General features: G+C 43.2%; 1 protein-coding gene across 2 annotated transcripts; it reads right to left on the minus strand.

Moving 5' to 3' along the window:
• Nucleotides 1–9157: 9157 nt before the first annotated feature.
• On the minus strand, nucleotides 9158–13125 carry IRS4 (insulin receptor substrate 4). Of its 2 annotated transcripts, XM_027089627.1 has the most exons (2): nucleotides 11440–13125; nucleotides 9158–11409 (listed from the first exon to the last, which is right to left on the minus strand). In XM_027089627.1, the coding sequence occupies exons 1-2, from the start codon at nucleotides 13061–13063 to the stop codon at nucleotides 9260–9262; spliced, it is 3774 nt and encodes a 1257-aa protein (XP_026945428.1). In that variant the 5' UTR covers nucleotides 13064–13125; the 3' UTR covers nucleotides 9158–9259. The 2 variants fall into 2 exon arrangements, with proteins under 2 accessions (XP_026945428.1, XP_026945427.1); XM_027089626.1 differs by having other exon boundaries at nucleotides 9260–13063.
• Nucleotides 13126–19061: the final 5936 nt, after the last annotated feature.

Here is a 19061-nt window from a genome sequence, read left to right on the forward strand (position 1 = left end):
GAAGGGTGTCTGGTACATTGAAGAAGGTGCTGAACTGGAGAAGGGATGGGGATAAAATGGTCAGCAAATCGATTATGGGATGTGAGTGTTAATTTAAGATCAGGTCACATCAAAGAACCAAATATTCTATTTCATTATAGCCAATGTAAAAAAATCCATGGAACACACACACCCCACCCCAGCCCCCGCCCCCCCCCCAGAGTAGGCTTCAAGTACAAGATCTTGCATTAAACCAGCAGTATACGTTTTAACTATTCATTCTTTCATCAGAGGTTTTAAAAATGTAACAACTTGCATCTGGATGAAGCATCAAAGCTCTCCATTCCCCTCCCACCTACTTATGGCTATTCATCGTGATTCATTGTATAGGGCCGTTCCTCCACATTAAAAGTTTTTTTAAATTACACCTTAGATTAGTAAAGACATTAAGTTTTCTTGTCAGTAGTGGGCTTAGGAAACTTTAGATTCTATGTATCTATCAATTTTACACAGGATGAAAGGTGTGATAGCTAGAGGTTAACCACGACAGTAACAGTACATACTAGCAACTCAGTTATCCACTGCAAAATTAGGCTAGACATTGTGGAATTTTGAAGCTCCTGTCAGCTAGAGGATTTTAACAGAAATTTAAGGTTAGAAAGATATTGCAGGGGCAATATCAAAACTAAATTAGGTATTTAGTTTTCTACTTTGTTTTAATATAAAAATATGTTCATATATAGTATACTGAATGGGCTTTAAAAGAGATTTCTTACTACCCTCTATAATATACTATATTTCACAGGTATTTTTTCTAGAAACATACAAACTAAGCTCCATCTAACTGCCCCATCAACATTACACTAAGCCTGAACTTAGGGGCATTTGTTGCTATTAGAGGTTTCTTTCGTCTTACTTTTTAAAAAAATGACAGGGGCTCTACTAAAAATTTGATTCATATTTCAACTGCTTTCCTATAACACCTACACACCAGCATTGAGTGAATGGTTGACAACATACTAAAACCTAGCAAATAATGGTGTGATTTCAAGTTTACTTTACAAAATATATTTGTCAACTCTTGATTAGCCATGCTGGTAGAAAGGAATAATGCTATCCAAAACAAGATAATCCAAAAATAATTTAATTTGCTTTTGAAATGCATTATGGGAACTTGACCCACAGATTTACCTTTATAATCCTGTTTTACTTAGGCCAATATTAAAATGAGCTTACATTCCCGGAGCACATTCCAAAGAACAGCGTAGGAAATAACCCAGAAGCTTGCTGGGTGGCAAAGGAAAGCAATTTGGGATTAAAACTCCAGCAAAAAACAGTCTGCAAAATGAATCAAAGGGCTGACAGTCATATCTTAGTTCTGTTTCCTGTTCATTTTGGTATCATTCCACCACCAGAAAGGTAAATGTCGATGCTTTTAAGAATGTGATCTGATTTTGATGGATTACTTCCACTTGAGATTGACAGGTTGTAAATAATTACTGTACCAGGTATTCTTACTTTCTGATTAATCAAAGATCTCTTTAATGACAAGTTAATTCCACCCCTTTTAATGGGAGGTATGCTCTTCAAGTAGTTTTTCTCCGTAAGGGAGAAAACTCAATGGACTCTGGATGGGTCAGAATATTTTCCTACTCTTGGCCCCCCAAATCTGGCAGGTATCATTTTCTTCTCAAAAACAAACGCAGTAAATGTTTCTGGTTCAATTTGTCTAACGATATAAACCTAAACATTAATCTTTAGTATACTAATAAAACACACATGACTTCAATATCCCTGGAAATGTGCAGGGTGAGCCAGGAAGGCAGTTCCTCCAGGGCATTCCAGGCCTCTTCACATGAATTGCAAACATGCCTCTATTACAGCCTGAAGTCCAACACAGCAATGGTTCCCCTGCCCAGAGAAGCCCAAATGATAACAATATATCCAGTTAGCCTCTCATTCTCTTTCTACTCTCCCCAATCTCATGGCCTCAGTTATATTTCTAACTCCAATCTTCCTAGAACTGAAAAAAAAAATTCAAGTTCTTTTGAAAATTTCTCACTGTTTATTAGTCAACATGCTAGCCATCCCCATGATCAACTGGTGATCACAAACAAGCAGGGGCAAACAAAGCACTGAAGACAAGCAAATGAAAGTAAATGAGGAGAAATGGAAGCATTTACTCCAAAGATGAGTGTATAGTAATACAGTTACATTATTTAGCTTAGCACTGCTTCTGGCTTATATACAGTCTTTTTCCCCCAATAAGAACAGATCATCACACCTTTCTGTGCCCTGTAAATATATGGGAGGATGACCCTCAAGAGCCTGATCAAAATCGAAGTGCTGTCCCTCAAGGGTGAAAACTAGCAATAATTGCTGCTAGTCTTTACAACACCAATCACAGCGGACTGTTGTCTCCTTTACAGATTAGAAGATCAAATATGCTTCTCCTCATGGCGGCAACGGTTTTGTGATGGAATACTCAAAAGAATCTGTTAAGGGAAATGGATGACGCTTGTAAACCTCCATCTCCTCAAAGGTCAGCTCAATTGTTTCACACCTGCCCTTCGCAGGCAGGCCCTGGACCACTTATGCATGTTCATTCCAGTCTTGATTATCTGGATACAAACTATCTGGGGATCAGCTACAGGATTTTCCTCGCAGGTCAGCTTCGCCACTACCTCCCAACACACACTTGGGCCACTTCACTCTGCTGCCTAGTTACTGCAGACTTAAAGAATGCAAGTTACTAGAACTCTAATATAGGCAGTCTCCGATTTACAAAAGAGACATATTCCAAGCCTCATTGTTTAGTTGAAGCTCAGAATAAATTATCCTACGGAAACAATGTTATAAATAAATGGCGGATAGGTTCCTAGGTTCACCCACACATGCCTGTATTAAACCTATGCAGGTCCTGAACTGGGAGAGGAACGATTTTGACTGCACCCAATGGTCACTTATAACATCATTTCTGTGGGGAGATCTGTTTGAAGTTTCAATATGAGGCTCCAGGAAAAGATCTCTTCTAGCCATGGCAATAAGAATAGGGTCCCCTAAATTCAAGCAGCTAAAATAGCTGGGGGCAGGGTGGCAGGAGAAACTATGGTCAGAGCTGCAGCCACAACAAGGAGTCCTTCATAGGAGGTGGCAGGTTTGCGTGTGAGGACAGTGTTGATATGCCTTCCAGACCAGAGGCACAACTTATGAAGAGGCAGGAGTTAAACACCACACTTATTGGTCAGACCTTCAAGGGCACCGTGGGTGCACACGTGAATCATTTTTAAGGTGAATTTAGAGGTAGTCTTCGTGGATATTCTCTCTGAGTTTCACGTCTACAAGTAGCAAATTAGTAATCATAGGCCAATTATATAAATTGTGAAAACTAGCTCAAGTGACTACAGTTTATGGGGAATTGGATATTCAGTAAATCCAGAAGGTCTGGCTAGCATCAGACATATTGTGGTCAACCCAACCAGAAAACGGCTTTAAACACCAGCCCAGCTGCCTCTGTGCCAGCAAGTGAGAGCAGGGCAGGCAGCACAGCCCAGGACCTGCAGAACAAGAAGGCCACAAGGAAGGCTGTTCCTGCGAGCTAAGCGCAAGCAGCCTGTGAACTAGGAGTGGCAACGTCTGGGGAAAGAAATCCTCCCTCTGGGGGCCTCGAGGGACTCCCAGAGCAGCCTCACCTTTACAGCTAGAGAGAGACCAGGAAAGGCATGTTTTCCTGAAATTAGGGACACAAGTTTGGCAAAGGGCACAGGAGGGTAAGACTCACATAATGCAATCAATGCAACCCTAACCAATAAGAAAGGGCATGTCAGGAAGCTAGGGAAAAAATAGCAATAATTTTCTCATTTCAATAAATAAATATTTAACTACATATTTTCCATTAATTCTAAAAGGAATTAAGTCCTCAGTCAGAAATTGTAAGGTACCCTGTAAAAGAATGCAAATTTAAACTAGGATAGAGGTCTACATTAAAGAAAATCTTTAAAAAGTCTTATTTCTCAAGTGTGCAGCCCAACATTTTCAAAAGAAGATGGAAATCTAAGACCTGTTGCTGCACAACCAATAACCAATGCAGAATTGCTAGAGAACGTATTTTCATTTCATGTGGTGAGTGCACTATCTTGGCAATTTTATCAATAGCTTTAAAATTAGCAATCTAATAGTTGTGGTAAAAACTGAGTGTGCTGTAATGTATTCATTTCATGATTATAAAAGGTAGCCTTTTTCATCTCTCATTTCTCACTCAGGACCAAGCAGTACTTTCCAGTAAATGATCCTCACCATCTTTGAGCCTGGCAGCACCTCTGAGACAAAACATACTGCAGGCTTTAATTAAGCATTTGACAAAAGCTATTTTCCAATACTGCCAATAAAATGTCTGAGCTATTTGAGCTATTTTTACATAGTCTTAAAGCATTTTCAAAAAGGTGCTAAACAAAATGAATTTAAAAACGGATTTTTTGGTCCCAAGGAGAGGATTTGATTTTCAAGGCTTCTGAAGTCTACTTTCCTGACTGCCAAAAGCAAATTTGCTTTTTAAACAAATGAAGAGCATCTCTTTCTTACAGTGCTTTTGCTTCCACCAGTGTCATTTTATTCTGCTTTTTCCCACCATGATGGTGCAGATTAAAATATCAGATTTTATACATATGGAAAAAATGGAATTGAAAGACTTTTGGCCATAACTGGCAAATGTCAATGGATTATTCAGAAAACCACACATAGGTGACTTCAGTTAAGGAAAGGACCATTACCGGAAGTTTACTGAATGTACCCCTTTCATTCCTTTCAGTGTTTCCGTGGGATCCAAGTAGATACACACACTATTTGTGTTTGAGAGGTAAAGATGAGCAAACTCCTCCCCCAGACTGAAAACCTTCGATTCCAGTACAGGTCAAATACTTTTATTCTAAAGCTATGGCAAACAGTTCAATGTAATGAAAATGACCCAAGCTCTGGTGGATGGCTCACAGTTGTAACACTCCCAATGAATTACTTACAACAAGATTGGATACTATCAAATTCAAGAAGACTTTAAATTTTCCTAATCCTTGCCTGTATAATAATCTTTCATCAACAGGAAAATAACATATTGAACATCTGATGAAAGGGCAGTGTGGTGTTCTGGGTGGAGCACTGGGCTTGAAATCAGATGTATGGGTTTGATTTTCTGCTCTGCCACTTACCTCTTTGACCAGGGGGAAATTCTTAACACCAGCTTCAGTTCCAGTACCTACTGTCCCCCAGTAAAATAATGAATGTAAATATGCTTTGCCAATTATAAGGCAGTAGGCAACTGTAAGGCATTTCCTCCATCAACAAGCTGACAATTTAACAACGATCCCTTTTAAATCACATACAATATTCCTGATTTCTCCCTACACCGGTTATCCTCATCTCTATTCCAACATGAAGACTTGGGGGGATCACTCGAAGAAGCCCGAGTTTGTTCCCCAAACAATTCCCTGCCAATGACTGAAGTGTTTTGGTTCATATTTGGTAATTAGGGGGAGGAAAAGAAAGCAAGAGGTCTTATTCGAGTTTTGATGCATGTGTGATATTCAAGTCCCAGTCCTTGTTTAAAGAAGGTCTTTTGCTAGTGAATGGCCAAAATTTTTACCTGGGAAGCATCACTCTTAAAAATGGAATGAATGCACATGGATAATGATTGCCAATAACTTTAGTTAACTTTAACTGAATGAAATCTTTAATTGTTATAAGTCAAATATATCTGCTCCAAATGACTGTCCAGTTGTTTTTTTTTGGTGGGGATGAATGTTGCCTAAAATAAGTGACCCATCCATGGTGACTGACATATCTCTGCTATATGGAGATTTTATTCTAGTAACGTATAATAAATAAGTCCAATACAACAAAAAATTTGCTCTCAAGCACCTATAATTTATAGCAAGAGGAGTTGGCAGTAGTACACTGAAAAGAAGCTTATATCTCCTTCATGTTAATAACACTGTCTACAATTTCAAAAGATAATTACTACAGATTTTTTTTTTTTTGCTTTTTCATACCAGGTGCTGTTATAACTTTACTAATTTGGCTGGCCAATTCTCTCACCTCTCTTAGAGCTGCTCTTATCTTCCCATCTCTGGAATGGAAAAATCAGTGAATTTTTTTAACCTTAAGTCATTTCAAACTATGAATTCTATATCAGATACAGCAGTAAAAGAGGCAAAAATGCATTCGTGGGTCAGGAGTCACACTAAACCATATAAGAAACTGCATTCTCCTCCTAAATGCTAATACTTATAACCCATGTGTTTAAAATCTGAAGACTTCACACTTCTTAAATTATTTCATTTATAAAAAAGTCAAGTCCAGGTTATATTTCTGTGTGCTTCTTTCTAACTGACTTGAACAAATGGCTTTGAAGTACTTACTTATATGCAATGTGACTTGTGGGTAAATGAGATTATATATTAATTTTGTGTTATATGAAAAAAGTTGTCTCACTGCCTTACGGGCTCCCTTCATTTCGCTCAAGTTATAAACAGATCCCAACTATGAAGATCCCAACTCTGAACAAGCATGTAAGCCATTTTAAGTGAAAGTAATGACTAACTGAAAAGTGGGATTTGGGGACACAGAACTTTAATTTAGCTTTGTGTTTCTAAAGGTGATAATAATAAGAACAGTAACAACAATGGTAATAGTAGTATAACAATTCATGTATAACACCTACTATGTGCCAGGAACTGTTCTAAGCATTTGCCATAGATTAAAATTACTCTGGGAGATGTCTAACTCCTAATGAAGAGACTGTGCCTTTGCTCCTTTGTCAAAGCATATTTGTTATTTTCTAAGATGATCTTTTTTTTTAATGTTAGATAGGAAGGTGAAGAGAGATCAGAAATGGGTGAAAATTATTCTATAGCTTTATATAATCAGAATTAGCCAGCTTGTTCTTAACCCTTCACAGACAACATTCTACCATATCAATTTACATAAAGATGGTAGCGAAAGTAATTTCCTGCAATGAGTTCTTTCTATATATCCTCCCTTTTATATATCTCAGCAAATCACGTGCTTTAATCAGTCTCAGGACCAATCATTTTGGCAAGAAGTTAAGTCATCTGTTGAAATTGTTGAAACTTCAATGTTTGTTAATCCAATGACAAAATTAAAATATCTTACACTTGTAAAGTGCTTTAAAGGTCCAAAGTGCTTCCACATTCACTCTCTTGTTTTAACCTAACCACCTACCTCCCTGTGAGATACAGCCTCCTTGCTGTAGTTACTCAATAAAGTTAGGAATTTCCTCAATGAACAACACATTTAGAGAACATTAAGCCTCCAGAATAGCTACAAAGTCATTTGAAGTTATTCATAAATCAGTAACTTATGCTAAGATAATGTTAATTATTTTAGAATCTAGATAATATTTGGGAAGACAGGGTTTATTTAAGGAAGAAGAAATTTTCACTAATTTTCATCTTTGCTTAAACAAAGAGTAGTGGAAAGTATAGACAAACCTCTATGAAAACTTGTCCTTTCCAAAGTACCACAGGGACATAGACGGCTATGGAACACCCACATCAATATCATAAATGGTGTCTTCAGCAGTTAGGTTCAAACAGTAGCTTAAGACCAATTTCCAGGTGTACTTTACAGAATAAAATAGATCTGTTCTTGAAAAGCTGGTTATGAATTAAATTCTTGGAAATAGATCTGTATATTTTAAGTGCATGGTTCTAGTAGTAGTGGTGATTGTGTGTGTGTGCCTGCACGTGTACGTGTGTGTGTGTTGGGGGAAGCTCACAATTTAAAGGAGATCTGAATTGAATCCTTTGGCAAGCCAAAGCATCCTTTGGTCGTTTTAATGATCACTCTTTAATGTGTCCGTGCTGCAAACGTGAGTTTTTGTATGGCAAGTTTTCTAAAGCAGGGGGAGAAAGGGGAGGGGGCCTACACCTGCACTAAATAGGGAGCTTGTTAGGTGACTGCTGTGATCAGTCCCCAACTTGTTCTGCCTGATCAAGCACAGTGGGCAGAGATCCAATCACAAAAGCATTCCACAAAGCAAGCAAAGCAAAAATCTTCACTAAACTGACTACTGGAATGAAAACTGCTGGGGTCCATCCCTTCTCTTCCCTGGAAAAGTAGCACATTCTGGTAAAGAGGGAAGGCAGTTGAGACTATGGAGACATCGTCTTCCAAAATCATTTCTTGAGAATGTCTCCAGACACCCTGATAACAACATTGCACGATGTACACAGCAGATTTACTCGAAGTCTTATTTCCAAGATCCTATTCTCTCTTACTTCTTCCTTTGGAAAAGTAACCCTTTAAAAAAAACTTCCACTCTTCCAGGGTAGGCTGCCCCTGGGGTCAGGTCTTCCTACAGCCCTTATTATCTTGCTTACTGAATTGCCCAGAAGACGCACCAATTAGATGTTTTAAATGCTTTCTAAACCTTTCAAACAATATTCATACCCATTATAGTGTTGTCACCATACCCTCTTTGGGGGGAGTTACATGAAGAAAATGAGGCACAGCAGAGGTGACTTGCCTGTCACTGTTAGTGACAAAGAAAAGGAATGCTCAAGGTTTCTGGCAACATATCCTGTGTAGAAACTAAGCAAAATCAACACAAAAACACATTCCAGAGCCAAATACCCTCTTCTTTCAATCACCTGTTGTTCTGGATTATTTACCTTTTGTTCCCTCCAGACGTTCATGCTAACAGTTGAGATTTAACTTTCTTGGTAAATCACAGCAAACCAGCATAACAATGACTGCTTTTTAAGAAAGTAACTTTCGGAAGGAGAATGTCATCAACCCCCAAAGGTTAACAGTTGATTACTGCTCAATATTCGGTGCTCTTATTAAATTTCCTGCAATTAAATATGGTCATTTGTAGAAAAGCAGCTTTCACTTGTTGATTTGAAAATGAGTTGATGGGATTCAATTTACGATGTCCTGTTTGTATAAATCACTAAGCGTTAGGGAAGGATATCTGAAAGCATCCTCATGCTACATATCCTTAAGTTTGAACTACTCCTAAAATGTAGAACCAATGTTTAAATGATAATCGGTTCTTTCCGGGTAAAGAAACTTATCATTAGATTAAAACAAGTTTTTGCAACGATCACAAGGTATTGCATGATTAAAACTGAATTCTACTTTCCATGCTAAATAAGCACCAGTGAATGAAATATTAGCTCACATTTTCCTAACAATGCAGACAGAGTAGTGCATCGATCGATTCATTAAGCAATAACCATTAACTTCAGGGAAATGAATTCTAAACTCACCAACCTCTTTGGGGAGAGTCGAACTTCTCGTTGTCAGGTCTGGCAAAGTCCATTCTCACGTACGTGTCGTCGTCGTCAGAATCTTCTTGCTCTGGGGGTCTCGGCGCCCGGCCGCGGCCAGGTGATGGAGGGGGAGCGGCGGCTGCAGCGGCAGCCCCGCCGGCTCTGTTACCTCCCGCAAGGTCTGCCGATGGGTTTTGGGCTCTGGGGTTCGAGCCACCCGCAACGTCTTGGGCCCCTCTTACCACTTCGGCACCAGCAGCATTAGCAGCAGGTTGGAACCGGCTGACGGAGGCGGAGTCAGATCCCGCGGCGGCCTCGAGGCCCGCGGCGGCAGCGCCGCTGCCCGGGGCAGCGACCAGGGTGGAGGCGGCGGCTAAAGCCCGGCTCACGGCTAAGGTTGGCGCGGTTGCCGCGGCCGCGGCTAAAGAGGCGGAGACGTCTCTCTCGAGGCTGTCGGTCGGGAAAGCAGAGACGGCGGCTCTGGCAGCTGCAAAGAAACTTTGCGAACGGCTTTGTGGGCGTCTTCTCTCGAGCTCTTCTTCCAGCAGCAGCCTCGCTACAGGTGGTGGTTCAGAGCAGCGGCTCGGGGAGAGAGAAATGTCCATACAGCACTCAGAAAATGGGTCGACCACGTAGATGCGACCTGTTTCAGCATCGTAGCGAATGGCACTGTCAGCAAAAGGCACGGCTGGTGTCATTGCTGGGTTGAAAATCACTTCAATGTAGTCACCTTCTTCCTCATTAGCACTGTTACCTGTAGCACTGGGAGGAAGAGGCGGAAGTGGCCACCTAGCACCGTCCAGAGAGAAGGGGTTGGCACCTGGAATAGCTCTTAAAAGATCTGAGAGGTCGTTTGCTGGATTTGGAAATGGCACTCCGAACTCAACATTCACGTAATTCGAAAAGGCGAACTGTCTGGGGTCGGCAATTATGCCCCACAAACCTGGCAGTCTTTGAATACAGGGAGCTGGCATATTGCTACCTCTTTTAGGGAAGTCAATCTTGATGTAGCCACTAGTGCTGTCGGCTTCTTTCTGCTCATGTGTGGGCTTTTGTGGTTTTGGCTTGATTTTATTCCCTTTTGTAATAAAAGGAAGTCGATTAGGTCTCTTAGTCTTGTTCTTGGGGGGCCCATCACCTGAACGCTTGTTAGGTGATCCCTCATCTCTAGGCTTTGAGAATGACCCCTCAACTGAAGGCTTTGAAGTTACATCTTTGGGGCCTCTGTTAGATGAGGCTTCTTTGTCTAGGCCCTTCCCCAGGAATTTTCCAGGTAACATTGGTACATACTCACTGTGGTCACTCTGCCCCAATGGGGAGCTCCGAAAAGCGTTTGGCAGAGACAAGTAGGAGCTCCAACTTTTGGAGGAAGAGCCTCCCTGAGGATTTCTGGGGTTTTTTGGAATTGCACCAGCTCCAGGAGCCATAAACATGTAGTCACTGTCACTGTCATTGTCCTTTGAGTCATCCTCTTTGTCAGGATCAGGTGCTTTTGCAGGACTTGGTGCAGGTGGTGGGCTCACTCTGGGAAACATCATCATGTACCCTCTTGAATCTTCGAAAGGTGATCGAGAGTGGCGCTTCTTTGACACAGAGACATTTTGAGGAGCCATTGGCATATAATCGCTGGAGCTTGAGAGAGGGGCAGCCACCCCTGGCCTCATTGGCACGTATGGGTCATCCTCATCTTCATCAAAAGCTCTGGCCCTGTGGGGACCCCGAGCTGCACCTTCTGGGGTCTCTGCGTCTTTAACTTCTTTGGCTTCTTTGCGTTCTTTTGTGGCTCCTCTGTCAGCACAAAAATAAAGTCGGAACCTTCCCCCAGACTTTCCTTTTCCACCAGTTGCTGCAGCTGGCGGGGGTGGAGGCGGTGAAGGTGGTGGCATTTGCTGTTGCTTGCTTTGAGTTAATTTGCCAAAGTAGGATCTTTTCTTCAGAGATTTCCCATGATCACCATTGCCTTCGGAGCCTTTCCCACTTCCTGAGCCTTTGCTCCCTCCAGAGTTCCTGCCCCTGCCTGAGCCATGGCCATCTCCGGGTCCTTGGCCACGGCCTGAGCCGTGCCCACCTCCAGCTCCCTGGCCACTGCCTGAGCCATGCCCACCTGAGGTGCCCTGGCCATCTCCTGAGCACTGGTTTCCTCCTGCACCCTGGCCCCCAGAGCCCTGGCCACTTGAGCCCTGGCTGCCACTTGAGCCCTGGCCACCTCCGGAGCCGTGCCCCCTGCCCGAGCACTGGCTTCCCCCAGAGCTCTGGCTACTGGAACCTTGGCCACTTGAACCCTGTCCACCTCCTGAGCCCCGGCCATTTCCAGAGCCCCAATTGTTCATGGGCATATAGTCGCCTCCGTTTCCTTCCTGGTCCTCTTTTCCCTGAGGATTGCCTTCTTCCCCAGAGTTGCCAGAGCCGGAACCAGGTGCTTCAGAAGACAGGCAAGCTCCCTCGCTGGGGGCTTCTGCAGGGTGCGGGCCACGCACGGGGCTGGGTGCTACACGGCGAAAAAAGCTGGCTGGCACTGAAATCGCTCTCCTGGATCTCCGCGCTCTGGGCAGGTGCAGTCTTCCTCGCCTGGAGGGGGGCACAGGCTCACTGGGTGTTATGTAGCGCCTGGCGAGGAGCATCTCGTCTTCCCCATCACCGATGGCCCTGAGGTGGCAAAACTGCTCAAAGCGGGACCTTCTGAGCCAGCCGCCGGGCTCGAGCGGCAGCATGTCCAGGTGCCTCCTAGTGGACAGCAGGGTTAACAGGTGGGCGCCGATACTGATGCTGTAGCTGCGGCAGCGGGCTCTGTATTCGTCTGCACACAAGGCTCTCATCTTCTCCAAAAACAGCTCGTGCATGTTTTGGGCCACCACACAGTCATCGACCTGCATCCAGAGCTCCCCCGGACCGATGACGGTGGACCTGCCGACTTCCAAGAAGAAATACTGCTCCGAGTGCCCGCAGCGACGGATGCTCAGGAGCTGGACGACCACGCTGGCCACTTCGGTATTTAGCCTCACAAACACAACCTCCTCGTCGGTAAGACAGAGCCGGAACACGCCGCTCAGCTCTTTTCTGTGCCCCAGCCCCCTGGGTTTGACTATTACCTGCCACACATCTTTGTAGAAGGGTGGCTCCGCCGCCGCTGCAGCCGCCAGTGCGGCCGGCTCTCCATCCGGCTGCGCGCCGGGCGTGCCGCAGCGGCGGCGCTTGCTCTCGAGGATGAGGCGGCTGAGCAGCAAGTACCAGCTCTCTTGCTCCGACTCGTTCTCGGCCACCATCGCGAAGTACTCGTCCTGGGTGAAAAGAGCGATGAGGTGTCGGTACCTTGCGTCGGCTCGCTGGCTCACCGAGAAGCACTGGTACAGGGTGATCACGCGCCGCGGTGGGATGAGCGCGGGGACCGCGGCGCCAGAGGCAGCCGCCGCTGCTGCAGCCGCCGCGGCGCGGACACTGTGCCGGAACTTCCTGGCATTTTCGTAGTATTCCAGTCGAGCTGGGGCGTCGGCGGTCTCCAGTTTGAGCACGAAGTAGCGCCTGTGGCCATGCTTTTGCTTCCGCAGGTAGCCGCGTTTGCAGACTTCGTCCCCGACGGGGAGGTCCTCCTCATCGGACTCGGAGTCTGACCGGGAGCCTGTGGCCGTGGAGAGCCACATGGCTCCCGGACAAGACGACCCGGTCCCAATGAGTGCGGTCGGGGTTCCCGAGGAAAGAAGTGGGGTGGGCGCCACCGCAGCTAGAGCTGCCGCTGTTGCCGCTGCTGCAGCTCGCAGTCTCCTTGTCGCTTGGTCGCGAGCGAAGGAGCAACTCGCCATGGTGATGCACGATGGTTTTAAGGTGAGCGGGCGGAGGGGGGGGGCTCGGGGAAGCGAGGGTTGGGGGAAGAGGCCGTTTACCCCTGTCCGCCCGCCCGCCCGCCTCGGCCCGCGCCCCCGCCCACTCCACTCGAAGCGCGCGGCGGCGGGCAAAACAACACGTGACCGCTGCCTCACGCGGCGGCCGCTGTGGCTCCGGCTACCAACACAGTGGAGGGGCGCGAGCGGCCGCCAGCAGAGGTGTGCGAGGGAGGGGGCAGTGGGCCCGAGAGGCGGGGCCACCTCCTATCCCGCCTAGACCCTCTCGGAGAATCTTCCGGCCTCTGGGCCTCGGGAGGACCGACGGGAGGAGGAGGGGCTCTCTCGCCACGCAGGTCCTCACGAGGAGTCCACGGAGGCACGGGCGTGGTAGGCGGGGTTTGGAGGGAGAAGTTCGAGAGACGCGGGAGAGCGGGCCGCGACGGGGGCAAGGGCACGGTTGGCTGGAGGGGGCGCTAGGTGGCGGGAGGAGGCGGAGCCTCCGCAGCTGTCTTGGGCGGTGCAGGGGAGAAGAGCTGGCAAGGTTCCGGGACGGTTTGTTTGTTTATTTGGGAAGCCGAAGCCAGGTGAAACTGTTACAAGGTTTTCATTGGATGGGATGGGAGCCAATGGGAGTGTCTGGCAGGGAGGCGGCCTCGAATTAATTAGTTTGGGGGGCAGGAAGGGAGCTGAGGGGGGTGGAGGAGTGGCTTGCGTCCCGTAGTGGGCTCCGCTGTCTGGTTGTCGCGCGTTCGGCGGTAAACAACCCTCTGCGAGTAGCTATTAATGGTAGTGATAAACTCATGCAAATCCCCAAGCCACGGTGACCCGGGACCGAGCCGGGCGCCCTCTCTTTTTCTTCCCGTCCCTCACATAAATTCTCTCTTTCTGTCACAGTCTGGTCCACTAGTTGCTGCCGCGCACGGCGAGCCGAGAGTCTCGGGAGAAAGCGTGGGCACCCCCTGGAAACGTGTTAACCACCAGGGCACTCAGACCTGCCGCCCACTGCTCTGCAGGCACTCGCGAGCTCGCTTCATCCCTGACAAAAGCCCGCGAGTCTGAGGCACACAGATAACATCGATGCGTTCAAAATGAACCTAATCTTTCATCAGGGCGCGTCTGTAGCCCACGAGACGCAGGTTGGCAAAAGATGGTGTTTCTGGCTATTAGATTAATGCTGACTATGAAAGCACAAATTTGGGGGCCTGCAAAACAGCCATGACGAAAAAAAAATCGGACTCGATTCTTACTCAAATACACCAGTGTTGAGCTGTCGTGATATTTTCCCGTGGGAGATGCTTTGAAAGGCGTCTTTAAGAGAATTTCAAAATAATATTAAGTTTCCCTTTCCTTGATCGAGACCGAAAAACTTTAGAAAAAGAATAGCTCATACCTAGAACAAAGGATCATACTGAACACATATCCTAGAATATATTTCACATCCCTTGCGTCGAGAAAAGAAGATTTTTGCTGAATCTCAGTCTACAACTTGACACCTCAAAAATAAGAACTACTGCCTCCTCTGTTTCTGGAAAAACTGCTGGAGTGTAAGTGCAACCTGAAGTGTTTCTCAATTCCTCTCTCTCTCTCTCTCTCTCTCTCTCCTACTAGGATTTCAGCTTCCTAACTGTGGAGATGGATCCATGTTACATTAAAATGTTAAAGGAGTGACCACAATTGCAAAGAGGGATTTTGGAGGGGGAGGGTGGGACGTGGTATTTCTAAAAGAATGGAATGTCAGTTCACCTTTGCCCTTGGGTAGATGCTGCAAAGCGTATTATTCATAAAATCTAACAGTAAACCAAGCAATGTATACATCATAAAAATAACCCCCAACCCTGCCCCAACAGAGAACAGAGAATTTGTTCTCTGTTAGTAACAGAATAAACACATTTGGATGAATGACTCCTTTTTGATGTTCCCATTTTGGGAGAAAAGAAATTGGTTTTGGCTGTCTCCAAAATATTAGAAATAACCATTAACATTCCCTCTGCTGCCACCGATTTATAAGCACAGTATATTCACAGGTGCTAGGAGCAGCCGTGATTTCTGAAAGGGGCTAGAGGTAGAAGGAGTGTGGATGCTGACAGAGCTCTGACTGCAGCTGCTACCCACGTTTCAGCTGCTTGGTCACATATATAGAAGATTCCCTACTCCTATAACCAAAATGAAAATGATTAAAATCATTTGAGATTTTTATGATAGATGTTATAATGTTTCATAAGCCTTTCCAAGCACTGGGTTTTGCGTTAGATAGAAATGTTTTGAAAACAAGGCAATGCATTTGAAAGTGCTTTGAGTAAAAACTTGACATTTAAAAATGTATGGGAAAACATTAAACTGCATGTTGAATAAAATTTTGAAAATACTGAGAATAATAGATTTTAAACTCCTCATGTCTTTATAGAATTTTATCATAGAGTGGTAGGCTTACAATGTATAGAATATTGTATCTTGTTCTTTTCACTTAACATTACATGATAACATTTGCCCATATTATTATAGATCAACCTAAACATTATTTAAAATGCAGCAAACTATTCTAGGCAGCTGTATATTAATGTACTTAATCATCCCTCTGTTCGAGGTATTTAGGTTGTTTTCTTTTTTTTAATATTATAAATAATGCCGCAATGAACATCTTGGACCTATAGTTTTTTTTTTAATGTTGAGAATTATTCTCCTGGGGTAGAAACTGAGGAGTGGAATTACTGAGTTAAAATATATGAACTTCTATCTGATGCATTATTTTTCAAAAATATTTTATCAGTTTACCCTGTCACCGCACTGATTGCCAGAATTGTATATTGTTATTTTTTTAAAATCACTGATAAGATGGGTGAAATGGTATTCCACTGTTTTTTTAATTTGCATTTTTTTTTTACTAGTGAGATTAGGAAAAAAAAACCTTTTACATATATTTGCGGACAATAGTGTTATCTTCTTTAAAGTGTCTTTTTGTGTCCTTTGCCTTACCTGTTGGGTTCTTAGTGTTTTGGGGGTGTTTTTTTTGTCTTATTATGTGTGACTTGTTTACATAATAAAGATATTAAAACCTTGTCATATTTGTTGCAAGTTTTTTCCTAGTCTGTTGATGAAAAATATCACTTTTAAGCTAGATTCTCTTCTGTTTTGAAAGATGTGTAAATTTGGCACAGGAGGTTTGTAGTGTAGTTTAGAAGGGAGATACTGACACACACAAATGTTACCATGATCACTTCTAACCTTCTTTTAAACAAACTCACATATCTAAACTTACCTGCTGTTTTAAAGAGAGAACTAAGTTTGTTCTCATATCAACAAATTATGAGAGAGCATCTATACTTCTTAAATGTTATGGAGCACTCTTAAACAATAGTTTGTAAGACATTATTTTCTACTCTAGCGGGGGAACCCCTAGGACTAATCAATGTGTTAAACAAAACAAAAACAAGCATGAAAATAATTTTAAATAACTGCAGTGAAAGATTATCAATGTTGATTATTTGTATGCAAAGTATATTATTTGACTGCAACAGAATGGAATTAGAGAGAGAGTGAAATGTTTCATAGAGGGATCTTACTTTCTGTGTTTTCTACGATGGGAGAGGATATGGTCAATATTAGTGTTTGTGAACAGGGAGAATGTGTGGTTAGAAGAACGTTATTTTCTTTACATAGGTTAACCAAATCTCCTCAGTTCTAAAAGTTGTTCCAACACTGAAGCTCTCTGGAGGAGACGATCATTACTGAATTGCACCAGATGCTGTAGCTTGTCTGACATATATTTAAACTTTCATCTTCCTGGACAACTTAATGATATAGAATAGTTGTTTAGTTTAGGTCAGGTTTCCATAGGCAAAATAAAGCAGAGGGGTGGTACAGACCTCTAGATGGTTCAGGCAAAAAGGAGAGACTTTGTATTTGGCCTGAACTCACCAGATGGTTGCTTTTACTGTTCTACTCTCCTTTGGTTGTAGATTCTTGTCTCTTAATTTTTTGTTTTCATATTTAGGACAAGTTACCCCAGAAAGCTCAAGTTGTCATAATTTCTGTAAAGTTTGGACTCTGAACCAAGAATCTCAAGCACAGATTTTTGAAACAGCAGATAAGAAGTAATGAAATCTACAATATTTTTTATTTGTTTACCACTTTAGCTGAAGGGGGGAAACTCAAGCATTTCAGCTGGTATTTTACACCTAGAAACTAAGATCAATGGATAAATACAGCCACAGTACCTTTAAAACAGTTTCTATCTAATGAAGAAATATGCCTTTAGTGCAGTTTGCCTTTAAAAGGAATCTCCTGTGAATCCTGTTTTAAGAAAGCAGTTGTTTGACTGAATTGATAGTCAGTAGTAATAAAAACTCATCTGCTTTTTTCCTCATACAGATGATCATCAGTCTTCTAAATTCCACTTGTTCTGAAATCAAAATGAACAATAGAAATGTGGATTTACTTAGCTTGAAAATTAAACCGTTACTTTAAATAGGGACATTGTTCAAGAGAATAAAGCCTGAGAGGAAAAAGTAGCCAGTATTAAAAACACGATTATTCTCGCCCAATATATAAGTTGTCCTTTAAGTATTAACTCTAGAGTTTTTGTGAGCTAACATCCAATTATGTTGATAAAAATGTGGTGCTACCTTGATATCAAAAAATGATGCTAGTGATGATGATTGCTTTCTCTGTTAGGACATAAATAAAATCATGCACGATAAATGATGTTTTCTACACTGTGCAGGAAAAGGGGCTGCCCTGTGATTTGTGGCTGCAGCCACTGCTTGCAGATGATGGCTTTTCGTCTCAGCTTTACTTCCGTGCTACTCAAAATCTCTGCTGGAGAAAACAACCGTCAAATGCCTGGCTGCTGCGCACAGAACAGGTCTGTTTGCTGCTTTTGTTTCCTTGCAGTCTGCGGCTAAAGTAATTAGAGCAAATACATGGTTTAATTAGGCTCCTAAAGCTTCCCTGTTATCTCAGGAGTCAATTGAAAATTAACTCAGTTAAAAATCAAGCATTTCTTTCCACCTTCAAAAGATAAAACTTTCATTTGGAAGTGACTTAGTAAGTAAACTGAACATCAGAACAATTAAATCTAGCAGATTTCACATAAATGTCAACAACTTCATACTATATGCATTTTCTGTGTTAATATAAATGAACAGTAAAAAAAATGAGCTAATGCTGTTCCTTGTGGTATCATACAGCAGCCTCATTCTTAGTATCAAAAGATTATCAGTTCATACTGCCTCATCGTGAAGAGTTAGGATCTTTATTTTGTAAATTAGATAGGATCGTTATATGGCTAAATTTGCTATTTTTAAGGAATTAGTATTAGAGACTTACATTTTTCTTTGGGTGTTTAGAAAGCCAGCTGTCATATTTAAGATGTAATATATTATGCTTATCATCGATTCCTTTCTCCGCTCCTCACGTGGTCTTGCAATATCTGTGAGATTGAACCCTTCCTTTCATTTCCATAGTCACCATACTGGTTCATGCCCTAATGAACTCTTCCCCAGGGTTGCTGAAGTAGCCACTTAAACTGGCCTTACCCTTCTTCAGTCTCTATATAGTCAGCAGAATGGTTTTCCTCATACGTCACTTTCATCATACTGCTCGAGGACAGAGTAGCCACCCCCCTTTTTTCCTGCTATGTCAGAACTAAACTTGTAACCCTAGCATATGTTTCCCTCTTCCCAATTGACACTACAACCAACCCCCTCTCTCCCTTGCTACACACAACCCATTCTTCCAAATGCACTCTTCATCCTATTACAATACATTCTCACTGCCCACACTTCCAGTTAAGTTGGTCTCTTTAATGGCATTCTATATATATGATTTATCCATTTCCACTGTTACTTGGGCTATTTCTCACATCTAAATGTCCTCCCCTTCCTAGTCACCAATTAATGCCAATCTTCTTTCTCAAGACTAAGCTCAGGACTCACTCAGGAAAGCTTCCCTCACTCACATAATCTCACTACAACCACTG

Source organism: Aethalodelphis obliquidens, unplaced genomic scaffold (assembly GCF_003676395.1).
Source record: "Aethalodelphis obliquidens isolate GAN/ISIS:26980383/991018 unplaced genomic scaffold, ASM367639v1 scaffold66, whole genome shotgun sequence".
Classification (NCBI taxonomy): domain Eukaryota; kingdom Metazoa; phylum Chordata; class Mammalia; order Artiodactyla; family Delphinidae; genus Aethalodelphis; species Aethalodelphis obliquidens.